We start from the raw sequence: 20,535 nt of genomic DNA, 5'->3' as shown, positions 1-20,535 counted from the left end.
GAACACAATGTTAGATCTTATTAAGAAACACAACAGACTTTGGCAGGAATAGGACAAGACAGTCCTGGACTTATTTCCATCATTGTCCCTCATGTTTCCGCCGTCTAATAAACTCTACCAAAGAGACAGGCTGATCCTGTTTGATGAAGAAATATTTCTAAAAAAACCTGGATTTCTGCTGGTTAATAAACATGAGCTAGAAGTGGTGTTTGTATGCTGCACAGATCTTCTAGTCTTCCATTATCTTCCCTGAAAAAATCTAAAATGGGCCTATTCATTTTCAGCCCTAGTATTTATACTGGGAGTCAGTGCGGTCTCCCCAGAAGGGGCCGGAAATGGTGTGGACTGCTTCCTCTTCTGTGTTAAATAGTTTTCTACCGTCATTTATACTAGTCATGTTTACATGTAGAGATTTAGCTGCTCACAAAATATTAAAATTGTACTGTTGTACATAAATCAATCGGACAATAAAGCAGGATTTATATTTGAACCCCATCTTCTAAAAGAAAAGTGTAAATTGAGTCTAAATAAAAGTTGTTAAACAGGTGTTTGTGTTTGTGTTATGGTCAGAGTGGAAAGGAATAGTGAAAATATGGATCTATGACCCATGATCTGGAGTAATAAGGAACGCCTTTTTCTTTGATTTCTAAATGTGTTTTTGGATCCACTGGCACCACCACAGCAAAGAGTGAGTTCTGCAGATATTTGTATCAAATTGGTGAAATCGTGTGACAGAAGATAAAAAGAAATGTAATGCACATGAATGCATTTGTATTTGTTTACACTCCTAGTGGATAATGATGTTAGAAATGAAAAGACATCGTCTTCTGTCTGGTCCTTACCAGGCTTTGTGGATGTGGCTATTCCCAAGGATCTTGACCGGGACCCGCGTCTCCCCCAGAAACACATCCTGAGCCAGATTCTCATTGTTCCACAAGTCAACTCTGCAAAGTGAGACATGCATTTCATATATGAATATATGGCATTGAACTACATGTACGTCGAGTAACACACTTTTTTTTGTTGTTGCCGTGTGTGCAGCACAAACGCACAACTACCCAATTCCAATTAGGCAAAAAGGGACAAAATAAATGTCACAACTCGAGTGGTGCTTATCTGCTCGGTGCATAAAAAGCGAATACAAGACCCGTGCAATGACATCACCTCAAATCCAAACCTCAAAACCATGCATGAGTGTTTTTACCTTCGAATCTGTCTAGTCTTACCAAGTGAGCTATGAGTCCATTGTGACGGAAGCCCCACATATCCTTAACCAGAAACCAAGGCTCTCTATCAGTAGTCAGAACACACCACATCTAAATTCACGTTTTTTGTCCTCAAGTTATTAAGAAATAATTTTTCTTCTGTCAAGACTATAGAGGGGAAAACAAGAAAGAGAGAAAGAGAAAGAGAGAGAGAGAGAGAGAGAGAGATGGAGAGACAGAGTCACAGAAAGTGAAACGCACAGATGAGAGAAAATAAGTAAATAAATCAACAAACTTACTTGATCTCAAGTTTTTCAATGTCCTCCTCTTCCACTTGGAAATGAGACTTCTTAGAGTAGCTGCCGGACCTTGTGACCTGAGGGTGAACACGTCGAGGCTTATTTACAGGCTTACGTATACAAAGAGTGTCGCAGTGTTAAGTAAGCCAAACAGGATGTACCTCAAAGGAGAAGGTCTCTTCAAATTGAGGGTTGCTGGTTTTCTTCTTCACCTTTGTTTTCTTTTGGTCAGCCCTGAGGGGACACATCACAGAAACTCTGATACTCATATTTGAAAATGTTTCATCAGCAAAACCACATTTTTTATTCTTTGCATCAAGATCACATCCATTTATACAAAGCATTATTGAGGAACATCAGTAAAAAATCAGTCTCTTTTATCTTGTGATCTAGACAAAATTGTTATGGCTTCCGTCCGCTTTCTCAAGATTAGATCGTTAAAAATGAGAAAACCTGCTGCTTCTATACTTAAAACATGCAAATATCATCATATGTGTGTGCTGTAAAACCTGTGGTATACGTGTAACAAAGTTACCTGGCAGGTCCAACGAGTGACACGGTGGCATAGGGGTCACAATTCTGCCCACTGATCAAAGGCAGTCCCTGGCACTCTATTATCCTGGAGGAGGTCACAAAGCGATAGGGAGGGACACAATTAATACATTTACTGTACACGGACACAACAGGAACAAGATTTCTAGTACCGTGTTAATTTACATCATCATCACCAGTTGAAGCAATAGTTAAAAAAAACATTACATTTAAATACTTCAGCAGGAGGGTGGTGAGGGACCAAACACTGTGTCTTGACAGCATAAATGGTAAATAATGTCTTGTTGGTTCAACAGATGCCTGAGTGGAAATGCTGTTGCTATTAAACCGCTACAGTCTGAAGTATTATAAGAAGAGGTTTACTTGAAACAGAACCCTTTACCATGAGGGGCCACTGTGTTACAATGGGACTCAACTATTTCAGAAGCAACGAAGGTTCCCGAACACAAACTTGATCGACGTGCATGTCTGATCAGTCAGTGGGCATCAACTTCTACAAATTTAAAAAACAAGTTCAAAAAGTCAAGAAATTGCCCATAAAAAGATTAAAAAACAGAATGCCATTGTAATATCATTACTCGCGTTCTCTCGCACATTCATTACTTTTTACGTAAATGAAATATAGGTATCATTAATGCAAAATAAAACTTCAAACACCAGTAATGCTGAAGGTAAATGTTGTCCTTCATGTATAAAGCTAACTAAATTATGTTGATTCAGAACAAAATGCTAATTTTAGTTTAAATTCACACATGACATAGTATGTGTGTATTTTTATTTATTCATCACGTCTTGATGTAGCACTGATTCATTCACTGTATCATGGAGTTCGACACAGAAGGCAAACATATTGCTATTGAGGTTGGTTGCAAGTAAAACATTTTTTTCCAGTTTATCAGTTCTCAGACTTCGCCTTAATCTGGCATCAAGATCGCTATTTAAAAAATGACATTTCTGCAAAGTCCCAGAAGTTTTGTCAGCAGCATGAACCAGCACAATGCATTGATGAAGTGGTGCTGCTTCTTCATTTAGAAGTAGTGCTTTGCCCTCATGTTTGGCTCGTGTCACACAGGAACACAACTGTTTCTGGTGTCAACAAACACACACTGTAGGCACCCTAAACAGGATGTGGCTGCTAAGCAGGAGTCACCGGAGAATAAGAATGAATTCGGCCCGCCACTAAGTGAGGCCAGAGGGAGAAGCCGACCGCAGCCGATGTCAGGATGTTTGTGCATCATCTTCCATGCTGTCATGACGATATTCCCTGTAGGCTCCTTTGCATCTCTCGATTGAACCCTCAACCTCGCTGCGCTCCGACCATGTCTGGTGACTAATGACTCCGCGACAGGATGACTACAGTGTGCAAATGATAAGCTTGACGCCTTTGATTCTCACTTCGCTACCTTGCGCGGTCCGGTGGGTAAAAAGGTATCATCATCTATGCACATATGATGGAAGCGGGACGGTGAGCAGGTGGCGGTTTAAGCAAATAAGGGGCCCGGTGAATGACGGCAGCAGAAAGTCACAGCGGTCGCAGTGTGAGAAGCTCAGGCTTCCTGCTCAGATGCCATCACTTCCTCCTCATTACCTTCGCTCTCCAAGTATGAATGGGGGATGCAAAACAACATACGCAAACAGCATGAGGTCTGACAAGGACACACATACGTGTGTGTGTGTGTGTGTGTGTACATGCTCAACCTTATCTTCAATGAGCTGACGATCCTCGCATATCTTTGTCTGGTAACAGTGACGAACTTTTGATGTCTGACGTACAGATACAAAATAAAGGCGATAGATAAAGTAATATTGTGAAACACTCAAAACCTAAAACAACCCACTGAAAGCTAAGATTGACATGCAATATGATCATATCAACGAAGACTCCTTTTTGATAACTACTTGAACAATTTTTTTCTCTCTTATACCTCTGTCTGAACTATTGAGAAGAAATGTTTCGAGTTGGACTATATTATCAGGCAAAGCACAGCTATATGCCTCTTTAAATCCCCCCTTCCTTTGATCCTATATCATAATGAAAATGGGAAAGCAGTCTGTTTTTGCAGTGCGTGTACACCTGAATGCAGCCTGTGCTTTCTGTGTCTGTTGTATGTACACATAATGTAAGGCACATCTGAATGTATGCATACCTGATCCTCTTATGTAAAGCCCTTTGGCAAATTTTTTGTTTTTCTTTATTGATTTCAAATTCCCTGCAAACATTCCCAGTTCATAAGACGACCAGCACGATTAGATCCTCACTTTGACTGACAAGGGAACCGTGGTACTCACCGGACTAGTAAGTGTTGACCCATTGAGCCGCTCACTGTGATCACCTCATTCAATCGCATCTCCAAGTGAACCTTACCCTGTTGAACATGAGGAGAGGAGAGTGACCGGTGAGAAGTTATATGAGGTTAAGATGAGGGTTGTGAAATAAGATTAGAATGTGCTTGTGAGAAAAAGAACACATCAAACTCAGTAACGCTAATAATTTACCTTTAATATATGTAAAAATGTTCTCACTGCATTTTGTTTTAAAACAAGTTCCCCGTTTCTCTCTCTCTCTCTCTTTTATTGTATTCTCTAGGCCTAGTCACAGACATGTGGCCCAGCTCAACCTCATGTTTCGTGTTGTTTTAGGTTAATGGCGGTACCATGTGTGACAAGAGCCACAGCAGCTGTGAATTTTGTCATCACTCATAGAAGATCTGTACGGGTTCGGATGTGGTGAAGGCTGCCGGTCTCGCCTTCGGAAGTGTTAAAGGGAGAGAGAGAGAGATAGAGAGATAGAGAGCGAGAGAGAGCGCTAAACAAAACGCCCACACACTTGCACTCTGTCTCTGCAAACCAGCACTTGGCTGAGATGGCGAGTGGTTCTTTCTGGTACAAGATAGGCCTTAAAGCCAATATACTTACTACTTAGCAAAAATCCAAATGAGCCCCTATCATCAGCAAATAAACACTCACACTACAACTACCTATCCTTTCTTAATGAATCTAAATAAGTGTGTATTGTTTATCCCACCGTTACAATCTTCTTCATTAACTGAGCAGGTTCACTGGACTAAAAGCTAACACAGCTGACAGGGTACATTCAAACAAACCAAGCCAGAGAGGCATTGCAATAACACCTCCATCACTCACTGATGTAACTTTGCAGTTGAAAGTGTGTACTTGTGAGTGAATCAGTGTAGCAGCACATACCCAGAATAGTCTGGCGTGGGCTAATGGCAGCTAGAGTCAACACGTTAGCTACAGCAGCACAGAAGTGGTGGTGGTGTGCTGCAGTTTCACCCAACAGACCACAACTAGAAAATGCATTTCCTGCTGAAAATGCGTTGGAATGCTAAAAGCTGAAATTAATCTCAAAAACATTGCTGAAAATAGATATCCAATTTTAAAAAAAATTGCAAAAAGCTTAATAATTCAAAAAGTTGAAAGATTACAAATATGAAGCCATATGTAGCTGAAAGTATGAGAAGAAGGCTTTGAAAGTTGAAGAAGTTTAACAGGATTTGAAGATTTTCTCCATAGAGATCCCATTCAAAAGAAAATTGCAAATAGCTTAATATTTCAAAAAGTTAAAAGATTACAAATATGAAAAGTCAAAGCACCCCTCTGCTGAAAGAGCTGAACATTTTGATATTCGAACGGTTTCTGTGGCTTAAAAAATGTCAGCAGTAGTGATATTTGTAGTATTAGTAGTACTAGAAGTTGTAGTTGTAGTAGAAGTATCATTAGTAGTAGAAGTGTTAGTATTTAGAAGAAGTAGTAGTATCGGTAGTAGTAGTAATAGCTGTAGTAGTGGTCGTAGTATTTAATATAACAGTAGTAGTATAAGTAGTAGTAGTAGTAATAGTAATGGCAGTATTTGAAGTAGCAGTAATAGCAGTAGTAGTAGTACTAGTAGCAGTCGTACTAATAGCTGTAGTAGTATTAGTACTGGTAGTAGCATGAATAGCAGTTGTAGTATAAGTAATAGTAGTAGTGGTAGTAATAGCAGTAGTGGTAGTAATAATATTGATGGTAGCAGTAATAGCAGTAGTAATCGTAGCAACAGCAAAAGTTGTAGTAGTAGTAGTAGTAGCAGCAGTAGTAGTAATACTAGAAATATTAGCAGCAATAGTAGTAGTTGTCGCAGTATTAGTAAGAGCATTCATTACTTCAACAAAAAAGCCTAATTTTCAGCTTAATGTTTAAATACAGTTAATCCATGAGGCTTTTATTTTGAATGGGTGGGGGAGAGAGGGGGAGAGGAGACATAATCATGTTTGACACATAAACAGAGGTTATTAAATGACAGGCTTCATCACAAGCATTTCAGTTATATTTCACTCTGTGGGGCTTTTATTTTGAAATGGGGTGTGGGGGGGAGAAGGGGAGAGGAGATGGACTCATATTGTTAGATTAACACAAACAGGTTATTAAATGACAGGCTTCATCACAAGCATTTCAGTTAGAATTCACTCTGTGGGGCTTTTATTTTGAAATGGGGTGTGGGGGTGGGGGAGAAGGGGAGAGGAGATGGACTCATAGTGTTAGATAAACACAAACAGGTTATTAAATGACAGGCTTCATCACAAGCATTTCAGTTAGAATTCACTCTTCGGGGCTTTTATTTTGAAATGGGGTGTGGGCGGGGGGGGGGGGGAGAGGAGACATAATCATAATGTTAGATAAACAAACAGGTTATTAAACTAGAAAATGCATTTCCTGCTGAAAATGCGTTGGAATGCTGAAATGAATCTCAAAAACATTGCTGAAAATAGCTATCCAATTTTAAAAACAATTGCAAAAAGCTTAATAATTCAAAAAGTTGAAAGATTACAAATATGAAGTCATATGTAGCTGAAAGTATGAGAAGAAGAAGGCTTTGAAAGTTGAAGAAGTTTAACAGGATTTGAAGATTTTCTCCATAGAGATCCCATTCAAAAGAAAATTGCAAATAGCTTAATATTTCAAAGAATTTAAAGATTACAAATATGAAGTCATATGTAGCTGAAAGTATGAGAAGAAGAAGGCTTTGAAAGTTGAAGAAGTTTAACAGGATTTGAAGATTTTCTCCATAGAGATCCCATTCAAAAGAAAATTGCAAATAGCTTAATATTTCAAAAAGTTAAAAGATTACAAATATGAAAAGTCATATCACCCCTCTCCTGAAAGAGCTGAACATTTTGATATTCGAACGGTTTCTGTGGCTTAAAAAATGTCAGCAGTAGTGATATTTGTAGTAGTAGTACTAGAAGTTGTAGTTGTAGTAGAAGTATTATTAGTAGTAGAAGTATTAGTAGCATTATAATAAGTAGTAGCAGTAGTGATATTTGTAGTAGTAGTACTAGAAGTTGTAGTTGTAGTAGAAGTATCATTAGTAGTAGAAGTATTAGTATTTAGAAGAAGTAGTAGAAGTAGTAGTAGTAATAGCTGTAGTAGTGGTCGAGATGGACTCATATTGTTAGATTAACACAAACAGGTTATTAAATGACAGGCTTCATCATAAGCATTTCAGTTAGAATTCATTCTGTGGGGCTTTGATTTTAAAATGGGGTGTGTGTGTGGGGGGGGGGGATCCTCTAAAGATCTCTAAGAACCTGAATGACTGTATGAGAGAGAGACAGAGAGAGAGAGAGACATACAGAGAGAGAGAGAGAGAGGAGTGCGTGTGTGTCTGTGAGTCTGTGTGTTTATCAACATCACTAATGAGCTTCATCAGAAACACCTGTGTCCTTGCAGCCTTTTCATGGAGATTAAACAGGGAAACACCTCTCAAACAAATCCTCAAAACTCCCATAACCGTAGCTCCTATTGCTCCGATATTAATAAATGAGAGGAAGGATGAGTTGAAGAACAGATCCTGTAAAAATTGTGTCCGTAGTGTAAAAAATGTGGCTGAACTGGCGATTTAGAAATGGGGTACCGTGTTCTGTGGAAGATGTTTTTGAAGCAAAATTTAACATTGGTCTCTATGGAGCAGAAAGTTGGGTTTCCTCTCAATTACAGGCTTCTGTGCCAAATGTGTAAATCTGTGGGATTCCACAGTCATTTGTCTACAACAAGGACAAGATTAGCTACTTCTACATCCACAAATTATGCATGAAGAGTGAAGATTGTGGACACAGTGGCAAAAGACAAATGTTTTTTTCACAAGAATCTCAAGCTGCTCTTCACTCTAGCGGTGACATCACGCACTCTAAGCTGCGCAATACACACCCATTATAAAGTCAGAAAAGGAGTGAAAAAATCATAAAAGTTAAAATGGGACAGTTCAAAAAGTATAAAAGATATCAAAAAGCTGAATAATGCGGCAATAGATCAGGGTTTTCTCAACATTTTAAAGTTTAAATGGTGTCTGTAGCTGAAAGTATGAGGAAGTAGAAGGATTTGAAAGTTGAAGAGGATTTGAACATTTTCTCCATTGAAACCCATTCAAAAAAAAAATTGCAAAAAGCTTAATAATTCATAAAGTTTAAAGGTTAGAAATATGAAAAGTCATAGCACCCCTCTGCTGAAAGAGCTGAACATTGTGATAGTTGAACGGTTTCTGTAGCTTAAAATATGAAGGAGCAGAAGAGTTTCAAAAAGCGTACGGAAGAAATATAATTATAAAAAAAATAAAATAAGGAAGAACTAGAAAATGCATTTCCTGCTGAAAATGCGTTGGAATGCTGAAAGCTGAAATGAATCTCAAAAACATTGCTGAAAATAGATATCCAATTTTAAAAAAATTGCAAAAAGCTTAATAATTCAAAAAGTTGAAAGATTACAAATATGAAGTCATATGTAGCTGAAAGTATGAGAAGAAGGCTTTGAAAGTTGAAGAAGTTTAACAGGATTTGAAGATTTTCTCCATAGAGATCCCATTCAAAAGAAAATTGCAAATAGCTTAATAATTCAAAGAATTTAAAGATTACAAATATGAAAAGTCATATCACCCCTCTCCTGAAAGAGCTGAACATTTTGATATTCGAATGGTTTCTGTGGCTTAAAAAATGTCAGCAGTAGTGATATTTGTAGTAGTAGTAGTAGAAGTTGTAGTTGTAGTAGAAGTATTATTAGCAGTAGAAGTATTAGTAGCATTTGAATAAGTACTAGTTGTAGCAGTAGTGATATTTGTAGTAGCAGTAGTAGTAGAAGTTGTAGTCGAAGTATTAGTAATTAGAAGAAGTAGTAGTATCAGTAGTCGTAGTATTTAATATAACAGTAGTAGTAGTAGAAGAAGTAGTAGCAGTAGTAGTAGTACTAGTAGCAGTCGTACTAATAGCTGTAGTAGTATTAGTACTGGTAGTAGCAGGAATAGCAGTAGTAGCAGTTGTGGTATATGTAATAATAGTAGTGGTAGTGGTAGTAATATCAGTAGTGGTAGTAATAATATTGATGTATCAGTAATAGCAGTAGTAGTAGTAGCAGTAATGGTAGCAACAGCAAAAGTTGCAGTAGAAGTAGTAGCAGTAGTAGTAGTAGTGATACTAGAAATATTAGTAGCAGTAGTAGTAGTTGTCGCAGTATTAGTAAGAGCATTCATTATTTCAACAAAAAAGCCTAATTTTGAGCTTAACGTTTAAATACAGTTAATCCATGAGGCTTTTATTTTGAAAGGGTGGGACTGGGTGGGGGAGAGAGGGGGAGAGGAGACATAATCTTAATGTTTGACACACATAAACAGAGTTTATTAAATGACAGGCTTCATCACAAGCATTTCAGTTAGAATTCACTCTTTGGGGCTTTTATTTTGAAATGGGGTGTGGGCGGGGGGGGGGGGAGAGGAGACATAATCATAATGTTAGATAAACAAACAGGTTATTAAATGACAGGCTTCATCACAAGCATTTAAGTTAGAATTCATTTTGTGGGGCCTTTACTTTAAAATGGGGTGTGTGTGGGGGGGGGGGAGTCCTTAAAATCTCTAAGACCTGAATGACTGTATGAGAGAGAGACACAGACAGAGAGAGAGAGAGAGAGAGAGAGAGAGAGAGAGAGAGAGAGAGAGAGAGAGAGAGAGAGAGAGAGAGAGAGAGACTGATCTCTCTGGCAATCTTTCTCATTTGGAGATTGTCCTGTTTTATCATTTACAGCTTACATGACTATTGTCCTGCTCTGCCATGTCTTTCCTCGTCTCTCCCTCTTGTGTCGCGGTGTGTGTAAATGTCACTCGAATCAGGAAACTTATCAGAATACCCATATTTGATTGGCTGAGCTGCATCACATATATCTCTAAATCATGTGTGTGCGGCTTTTATTTTAAAATGGGGTGTGTGTGTGTGTGTGTGGTGGGGGGGGGGGGGGGGTCCTGTAAAAAAGCTCTAAGACCTGAATGACTGTATGAGAGACACAGAGAGAGAGGAGTGCGTGTGTCTGTGAGTCTGTGTGTTTATCAACATCACTAATGAGCTTAATCAGAAACACCTGTGTCCTTGCAGCCTTTTCATGGAGATTAAACAGGGAAACACCTCTCAAACAAATCCTCAAAACTCCCATAACCGTAGCTCCTATTGCTCCGATATTAATAAATGAGAGGAAGGATGAGTTGAAGAACAGATCCTGTAAAAATTGTGTCTGTAGTGTAAAGAATGTGGCTGAACTGGCGATTTAGAAATGGGGTCCCGTGTTCTGTGGAAGATGTTTTTGAAGCTAAATTTAACATTGGTCTCTATGGAGCAGAAAGTTGGTTTTCCTCTCAATTACAGGCTTCTGTGTCAAATGTGTAAATCTGCGGGATTCCACAGTCATTTGTCTACGACAAGGACAAGATTAGCTACTTCTACATCCAGAAATTATGCATGAAGAGTGAAGATTGTGGACACAGTGGCAAAAGACAAATCTTTTTTTCACAAGAATCTCAAGCTGCTCTTCACTCTAGCGGTGACATCACGCACTCTAAGCTGCGCAATACACACCCATTATAAAGTCAGAAAAGGAGTGAAAAAATCATAAAAGTTAAAATGGGACAGTTCAAAAAGTATAAAAGATATCAAAAAGCTGAATAATGCGGCAATAGATCAGGGTTTTCTCAACATTTTAAAGTTGAAATGGTGTCTGTAGCTGAAAGTATGAGGAAGTAGAAGGATTTGAAAGTTGAAGAGGATTTGAACATTTTCTCCATAGAAACCCATTCAAAAAAAAAATTGCAAAAAGCTTAATAATTCATAAAGTTTAAAGGTTAGAAATATGAAAAGTCATAGCACCCCTCTGCTGAAAGAGCTGAACATTTTGATAGTTGAACGGTTTCTGTAGCTTAAAATATGAAGGAGCAGAAGAGTTTCAAAAAGCGTACGGAAGAAATATAATTATAAAAAAAATAAAATAAGGAAGAATAAAGAAACAGGATAACAATAGTTGGAATGCTTAACAGCATTCCAACAATAAAGAAACAGGATAACAATAGTTGGAATGCTTAACAGCATTCCAACAATGACAGGCTTCATCACAAGCATTTAAGTTAGAATTCATTTTGTGGGGCCTTTACTTTAAAATGGGGTGTGTGTGGGGGGGGGGGGGGGGGGAGTCCTTAAAATCTCTAAGACCTGAATGACTGTATGAGAGAGAGACACAGACAGAGAGAGAGAGCGCGAGAGAGAGAGAGAGAGAGAGAGAGAGAGAGAGACTCTGATCTCTCTGGCAATCTTTCTCATTTGGAGATTGTCCTGTTTTATCATTTACAGCTTACATGACTATTGTCCTGCTCTGCCATGTCTTTCCTCGTCTCTCCCTCTTGTGTCGCGGTGTGTGTTTATCTCCTTCGAATCAGGAAACTTATCAGAATACCCATATTTGATTGGCTGAGCTGCATCACGTATATCTCTAAATCATGTGTGTGCGGCTTTTATTTTAAAATGGGGTGTGTGTGTGTGTGGGGGGGGGGGGGGGTCCTGTAAAAAAAGCTCTAAGACCTGAATGACTGTATGAGACAGAGAGAGAGAGAGAGAGAGAGAGAGAGAGAGGAGCGCATGTGTGTCTGTGAGTCTGTGTGTTTATCAACATCACTAATGAGCTTCATCAGAAACACCTGTGTCCTTGCAGCCTTTTCATGGAGATTAAACAGGGAAACACCTTTCAAACAAATCCTCAAAACTCCCATAACCGTAGCTCCTATTGCTCCGATATTAATAAATGAGAGGAAGGATGAGTTGAAGAACAGATCCTGTAAAAATTGTGTCTGTAGTGTAAAAAATGTGGCTGAACTGGCGATTTAGAAATGGGGTACCGTGTTCTGTGGAAGATGTTTTTGAAGTAAAATTTAACATTGGTCTCTATGGAGCAGAAAGTTGGTTTTCCTCTCAATTACAGGCTTCTGTGTCAAATGTGTAAATCTATGGGATTCCACAGTCATTTGTCTATGACAAGGACAAGATTAGCTACTTCTACATCCAGAAATGATGCATGAAGAGTGAAGATTGTGGACACAGTGGCAAAAGACAAATGTTTTTTTCACAAGAATCTCAAGCTGCTCTTCACTCTAGCGGTGACATCACGCACTCTAAGCTGCGCAATACACACCCATTATAAAAGCAGAAAAGGGCTGAAAAAATCATAAAAGTTAAACTGCTGCAGTTCAAAAAGTATAAAATATATCAAAAAGCTGAATAATGCGGCAATAGATCAGGGTTTTCTCAACATTTTAAAGTTGAAATGGTGTCTGTAGCTGAAAGTATGAGGAAGTAGAAGGATTTGAAAGTTGAAGAGGATTTGAACATTTTCTCCATAGAAACCCATTCAAAAAAAAAATTGCAAAAAGCTTAATAATTCATAAAGTTTAAAGGTTAGAAATATGAAAAGTCATAGCACCCCTCTGCTGAAAGAGCTGAACATTTTGATAGTTGAACGGTTTCTGTAGCTTAAAATATGAAGGAGCAGAAGAGTTTCAAAAAGCGTACGGAAGAAATATAAAAACTAGAAAATGCATTTCCTGCTGAAAATGCGTTGGAATGCTGAAAGCTGAAATTAATTGTCAAAAAATTGCTGAAAATTAAGAAATGGGAGACTACCCGTCTGAAAAATGTTGAAACTTGAAAGCATTTAAACTGCACTGCTGAAAACCCTTCTAGTTGAAATGTCTAACTATGGTGTCTGTAGCTGAAAGTATGAGAAGAAGGCTTTGAAAGTTGAAGAAGTTTAACAGGATTTGAAGATTTTCTCCATAGAAATCCCATTCAAAAGAAAATTGCAAAAAGCTTAATAATTCAAAAAGTTGAAAGATTACAAATATGAAAAGTCATATCACCCTCTCCTGAAAGAGCTGAACATTTTGATATTCGAATGGTTTCTGTAGCTTAAGACAATTTCAGCGGTAGTGATATTTGTTGTAGTAGTAGTAGAAGTTGTAGTTGTAGTAGAAGTATTATTAGCAGTAGAAGTATTAGTAGCATTATAATAAGTAGTAGCAGTAGTGATATTTGTAATAGTAGTAGTAGAAGTTGTAGTTGTAGTAGAAGTATCATTAGTAGTAGAAGTATTAGTATTTAGAAGAAGTAGTAGAAGTAGTAGTAGTAATAGCTGTAGTAGTGGTCGTAGTATATAATATAACAGTAGTAGTAGTAGTAATAGTAATGGCAGTATTTGAAAAAGTCTAATTTTGAGCTTAATGTTTACATACAGTTAATCCATGGGGCTTTTATTTTGAAAGGGTGGGGCTGGGTGGGGGGAGAGGAGACATAATCATAATGTTTGACACAAACAGAGGTTATTAAATGACAGGCTTCATCACAAGCATTTCAGTTATATTTCACTCTGTGGGGCTTTTATTTTGAAATGGGGTGTGGGGGGGGAAGGGGAGAGGAGATGGACTCATATTGTTAGATTAACACAAACAGGTTATTAAATGACAGGCTTCATCACAAGCATTTCAGTTAGAATTCACTCTGTGGGGCTTTTATTTTGAAATGGGGTGTGGGGGGGGGGGGGAGAGAAGGGGAGAGGAGATGGACTCATAATGTTAGATAAACACAAACAGGTTATTAAATGACAGGCTTCATCATAAGCATTTAAGTTAGAATTCACTCTTTGGGGCTTTTATTTTGAAATGGGGTGTGGGCAGGGGGGGGGGAGGATACATAATCATAATGTCAGATAAACATAAACAGGTTATTAAATGACAGGCTTCATCACAAGCATTTAAGTTAGAATTCATTCTGTGGGGCTTTTATTTTAAAATGGAGTGGGGGGAGGGGAGTCCTGTAAAAAGCTGTAAGACCTGAATGACTGTATGAGAGATACACAGAGAGAGAGAGAGAGAGAGAGAGAGAGAGAGAGAGAGAGAGAGAGAGAGAGAGAGAGAGAGAGAGAGATAGAGGAGCATGTGTGTGTCTGTGAGTCTGTGTTTATCAACATCACTAATGAGCTTCATCAGAAACACCTGTGTCCTTGCAGCCTTTTCATGGAGATTAAACAGGGAAACACCTCTCAAACAAATCCTCAAAACTCCCATAACCGTAGCTCCTATTGCTCCGATATTAATAAATGAGAGGAAGGATGAGTTGAAGAACAGATCCTGTAAAAATTGTGTCTGTAGTGTAAAAAATGTGGCTGAACTGGCGATTTAGAAATGGGGTACCGTGTTCTGTGGAAGATGTTTTTGAAGCAAAATTTAACATTGGTCTCTATGGAGCAGAAAGTTGGTTTTCCTCTCAATTACAGGCTTCTGTGTCAAATGTGTAAATCTGTGGGATTCCACAGTCATTTGTCTACGACAAGGACAAGATTAGCTACTTCTACATCCAGAAATGATGCATGAAGAGTGAAGATTGTGGACACAGTGGCAAAAGACAAATGTTTTTTTCACAAGAATCTCAAGCTGCTCTTCACTCTAGCGGTGACATCACGCACTCTAAGCTTCGCAATACACACCCATTATAAAAGCAGAAAAGGGCTGAAAAAATCATAAAAGTTAAACTGCTGCAGTTCAAAAAGTATAAAATATATCAAAAATCTGAATAATGCGGCAATAGATCAGGATTTTCTCAACATTTTAAAGTTGAATTGGTGTCTGTAGCTGAAAGTATGAGGAAGTAGAAGGATTTGAAAGTTGAAGAGGATTTGAACATTTTCTCCATAGAAACCCATTCAAAAAAAAATTTGCAAAAAGCTTAATAATTCATAAAGTTTAAAGGTTAGAAATATGAAAAGTCATATCACCCCTCTGCTGAAAGAGCTGAACATTTTGATATTTGAACGGTTTCTGTAGCTTAAAAAATGTGGAAGGAGATAAGTAGCAAAAAACGTACGGAAGAAATAGTTGAGTGAAGTTGAATAAAGAGAAACAGGATAACAATAGTTGGAATGCTTAACAGCATTCCAACAATAAGAAGAAGTATAAAGATTTGAAGAACAATAGTTGGAATGCTTAACAGCATTCCAACAATAAAGATTCGAAGAACAATAGTTGGAATGCTTAACAGCATTCCAACAATAACTATCTGATCAAAGACATGTACAGTTGAAACAGAGCGATCCACATGCGTGCCTTATCTGTGATAGAAACTAGAACAGAACCCTGATAAAAAAAAAAAAAAGATTAATCAAATGCTGAAAGGCAAAACAAAAAACAAAGTTTCAACAAATGAGGCAGACACGGGACGAAAAACACCTCATTAATCAAGACTACAGCTGCAGTATCATAATCATTAGCGAGTGCTACAGCAGCCAGCTCAATACTGAACCCAACAAACAAATCCTCTAAGAAACAAAGTCATTTCAACAACTCATTTGTTTTGCCCCACTTGGGCTTCGGACAGGTTGACATACTAGTTGCACAAAACAATGACAAATATGCAAATTCTATGTAACCATCTTGTATGCAGTCGAAATAAGACCAGTTACATTTGCATGATAAAAAAAAAAAAAAGAAAAGATGGGAGTGAGTTGGAGAAAAATACTTTATAAATTGTATCCAGATGTTTAAAAACATGACGTGAAAGTCCAGATTTATTGTTTATTGATAGGTGGCCCAAATAATGATTTTCATAACAATAGCAGCAATCTATTTACAGTAGCTGTATTTCAGGTTTGGGCAGAAAACTATTAAACCTCACTTTGACAAGGAAACAATGAGATCTGTATGCAAATGTGAAATTACATGGAAGGGAATTTCCCGCTTGTTGTGTTGCGGTGCAGCAAGTTGTGACTGCATGAGTGAGCGGTGCAGTCTCATTATCAATATAGCTTCAGTGGCAACTTCCAAGCATGTGTCATTAAAAGCCAAACCCAACGTGTTTTACATCAACATCCGGGTGAGGTGTGCGATAAATTGAGTGCCAGTTGTTTCAACCATATTACCTGGACTTCTGAGTTGGGATCCACTGGATGAAGGCTAAACCAGTGCTCCTTCCCACTGTATTTACACAAGTCATCCTTCCGGATTGACACCTTTCCTGTAAAGACACACATATACACAAACATATTAAACTACAACTCGTCCACTAACATGAGATAATATACTTGTGTGAGTGTGTGCCTTACTCAATGCAACTCACCAACAGGCAGGTCCCTTTGGAACACGCTTTTGGCATAAACATAGAAGGACAAACCCTGAAATGAACGTGGGATCTCAAAGTAGAAGTCCTCTCCATAGAACGGGCTGTAAATAAAAGGCAGAGACAAGATTAGTGGCTGTAGCCCGTTTAGTCAGTGACACATACATGTCGGCTCAATCAATGCTTTGTTCGTGACTGCGTGTACCACCAGTGTTATCTTATTTAAAAGACTCTATTTGGTGTGGTCTACAACAAGGACGAAGTCACTTCATGTGCACCATCTTTGTCATTTCCTCAGCTACATCTTTGCAGTACACCTGACTTTATTCTGAACTACGAAATCACGTGATCGCTAAATCAAACTCCTCATGAAATGTACTGCTGGAGGGTTATAACAATCGTGTAGTTACTGTGATACAAGGTTGTGTTTATGGCCCGAGGGTTATACAGGAAAGAAATAGACGATGCCAAAATGTAATAACATCATATTTGTGCATAACTATCATATCCCAGGATTGGTTGATTTCCTAGGAAATGAAGTGTCTGAGCAGAAGGTGGACACGCAGGGTGTCCTCATGACTCATCGGGGTTGGAGGGAATGCTCCGTCCATTCTCTCCAAAACCGTTCTTGTCATTTCCTTAATTTGTGGTCCAACAGTTTACAAACCCTGTAAGAATTATCCGTGAAGACTCTTTTGTGTTATATTCCTCTATCCTCACCAAATGAAATGGGAAGAAAAAAATAAAAATCTGTCAAGTGGGAGCTGGGACGAGTAAAATATCTGGAAGGTAACATGAAAGAGGACAGAGTAAAGTGATGACGAGTGTAATTTGGGGAACATTTAAGCAGCTAAAAGCCACTGAGGTAAAACAATCAAGCAACAACAGCCTTTATTCTACCGACAAAGGGTCTTTATAACTAGTAATAATGAACATCCATCCGCTAAAGCTACTGATACTGAGCTGTATCATACATGGCCAGTTTCAATAGAATAATTTTCTTTTTTAGAAGCAATTCAGCATATATTTGTCATGACGGGATATACAGGAATATCAGGAAAAATATTCTAATCAATACTGTGTTCAGCAGCATCATCAGGCACAGCTGGACAGGCTTCTAGGGCCAACACACATTTTGAGTTTCCAGTCCACCTAACCTGCATGACTTTAGTCTGTGGGAGCAGACTTGAGCTCCCGGAAGAAACCCATGCCGACAGGGGGTCAAAACATGCAAACTTCAGTCATTAAAAACAGCATCGGGGTTTAACACTTTAACCTAGCCCGGTTAGATCTCTTAGGCTTAGCCCGGGACCTACTGCCCCGTGGGAGCCGGGCCAAGCACTGAGCGCCCGAGCATCTGTGCCACTCAGTCCTGCCAACACGACTACCTCACCACCAAGACTGTGAGCTGGACAGCTTGGTCTGACACTGCCGATTGTAGGTTAAGCACTACCTCGATGTCCGTGCTGCCAGCAGACCACCTGTCCCAAACAGACTGAACGGCACTTAGACGGTTGTACTGGATTAACCGCTCATGTGTTCAAGTAAAACTGCAAATCAGTGAGTTTTACTGATTTACAAAGAGACATTTTAGGGCAGTTAAGATGACGAAGTTTGGAGGTCTGTTCATAAAAAAAGCAGCTGGCATATAAACAACTTTGTAGACAATAAGTCGGCCACTCAGACTAAATTAGTGGAGTTTATGGGTCATATGTCTGAATGTGATCCTGTAACTCTTTAATTCCTGGACGGATGCGTCTCTCTACAGTTTATACCTCTTGGATGGTGAAATATCTTGCCTGACACTTCCGCACTGCGTTTGGTCAACACATCCAGTGTGCACCCACGCATCCTCCTCAACATTACATGAAATTATGCAATTGTAACCTCCGTTCTGCACACGCTCAAAACGCACTCCCACTGTACTACCTTCCTTTCCGTTGTCGCCCTGGTCTCTAAATAATGTGAGAATGCGAGGTCGAAACCACTTGACCACAACTGTTTGAACACGCCTGCTTTATCCAAGGCATCCAAAGCCTTTAAACCATCAGAAACAGGAGCCCATGCAACAGGCATGAGTCAAACACCATCCACACAAAAAAAAAGAAACAGTGGGCCGAATTTCAGTGATTATTAAGCTGTGCTAAACAGAGGCTAAGGTAGTTGAGAGTGACACAGAGAGGAAGACAGGGGAGAGCGTGGGAGGACACACTTCCTCAGAGACTGTAAAATCCTTTTGAACGGCACCGAAATCAGGAGAGAAAAAAGAACTGTTGTGAAATACCTGTAGAAGGCAAGCCCATATTTACAGTGAGATATGCAATAATGTAGATAAGACACCTCAAAGGCTTCCTGGTGCCCATCTCACACACCTTTCTCTGCACCGCTTGTGAATGTAGCTATGGGTCATAAAAGAAACGCTCATTTCAGTCTGAATCACTGAGTGTTTCCCAGCTAAAACGCTTCCCTGCACACACACACAGCACTGAGTCACATATTGACATTCGTAAGATGTTATCAAATGACTGGATTTGACACCGGACATTTCTCACATGATCGGCCTGCGACAGACAAAAACGGTGCAGAGTTTACTAGAACTGTTTCCAAATGGGAGGTTTTCTCAGCAAGTCATTTCCATTTTCTTTGACTTCAACTCTTGAAACAAACTGTAAACTCTACAAAGAATAACAACAGCCAACAGTAATACAATCAATCCATACGAGCATAACATAATCAACTTTGTTCCTGAAACGAAGTGTGGCACATTATGTTAATATTTATTCCAGTGATCACAGCAGTAAAACAAACTTTGCATTAGCAGACACTTGTTATATTCACTGGAAAATTCCAGTGTTAAGTGCCAAGTGGTGTTATCTTTCTATTTCTATTTACATCATTCTAGATTAATATTACTAGAGCAGAAACAAATGACTTCCGTCAATTAATCTATCAATTATTCAGTAAATTAAACAAATCAAAGTGTCAGAAAAAGACGGATGACCTCCAGAGCGCCAACAGATGAACAGTCGACAACTAAAAGGCTCCACTTTGTGATTTACAATATTTAGAAAAGCGCAGCAACCACCAACATTAGTAAAGCTGTGAAGGTTTGACATTTTCACATGATTGTGAGCTACACATCCAAAAACCTGAGAAACAGTTCACTGCTAGTTCAGAAATTAACAAAAGGAGGAAATGGTACAGTAGAAGACGCTGAACCCGAAACTTCACCTGCATAAAAACAGAAGGATGTTTGGGTCTCTTGTACAGCAAACATAACTCGCTATAGATGAGCTGTACCACGAATGACTGGACATGTTAACATGTATCCTCCTTCTGAGTCACTTTAAGTATCACTCTCCAGGAAACTAATTACTGAATACTCATAATATTCAACTCCTTAACTGATGATATGTACCTGTTATTTGTGTGGATTATAAGTATGTGAATGTGCTCTTTACACTATATTACTGTCAGTAATTTCCCATTCTCTAAGACCTCTGCAATTCTGTATTAGTCAGAGAGATTTAATATTTATTGCGATACATTTTACTGCTCTTCATTTGCTTAATTAAATAACATTTAGTTTGCCAAATACTACCATCCAACTAACCAACGTTAGGAAAGATATAGAAAGCTCTCTTCAATAAAACTTCATTATTCATCTACAATATTTAAAAATGTAAACACTAGAAGACAGCATGTCGCAGGCTCAACAGACAGTAACGGCAGTAAAACTGCAGCTCCAACTGGAAATAAGACAGTGAGAAGATACAGGGGGTAACCTTGCTCACCTGCCGCTTTTGTCAAACACCTTGGTGCGGAAAACCTCTTCCTGATCCAGACTTATGGTGCAAAAGGTGCAGAGATCCCGTTGTCGGTTTGGACCCGAGACTGGACCAAGGTTCTTAGCTTCACCTGCAGCACCAAGAGAAGAAGATTGTTATTAATGGACTCGACTGGCATCAAGACATCAGCAGTCTTTCATTGGCACATCAATGGCACAGGTTTTGGACA

The 20,535-nt window shown here is 38.8% G+C and overlaps 1 protein-coding gene across 1 annotated transcript in view; it reads right to left on the bottom strand.

Annotated features, from left to right (window-relative positions):
* Positions 1-20,535, bottom strand: part of rasa2 (RAS p21 protein activator 2) — a 33,894-nt gene that overhangs the window by 9,979 nt on the left and 3,380 nt on the right. Inside the window, exons 2-9 of the mRNA XM_076100905.1 lie at positions 20,313-20,436; positions 16,519-16,622; positions 16,322-16,416; positions 4,346-4,422; positions 2,040-2,123; positions 1,666-1,738; positions 1,505-1,581; positions 843-944 (exon numbers count right to left, since the gene is read on the bottom strand). Coding sequence (XP_075957020.1) covers positions 843-944; positions 1,505-1,581; positions 1,666-1,738; positions 2,040-2,123; positions 4,346-4,422; positions 16,322-16,416; positions 16,519-16,622; positions 20,313-20,436 — 736 coding nt within the window. The remainder of the gene's footprint in view (positions 1-842; positions 945-1,504; positions 1,582-1,665; positions 1,739-2,039; positions 2,124-4,345; positions 4,423-16,321; positions 16,417-16,518; positions 16,623-20,312; positions 20,437-20,535) is intronic.

Source organism: Anarhichas minor, unplaced genomic scaffold (genome assembly GCF_050575085.1).
Source record: "Anarhichas minor isolate MPS153535 unplaced genomic scaffold, ASM5057508v1 ptg000026l, whole genome shotgun sequence".
NCBI classification, from domain to species: Eukaryota; Metazoa; Chordata; class Actinopteri; order Perciformes; family Anarhichadidae; genus Anarhichas; species Anarhichas minor.
The sequence above is the reverse complement of the archived record's forward strand: the minus strand, read 5'-3'. Positions and strand labels throughout refer to the sequence as shown.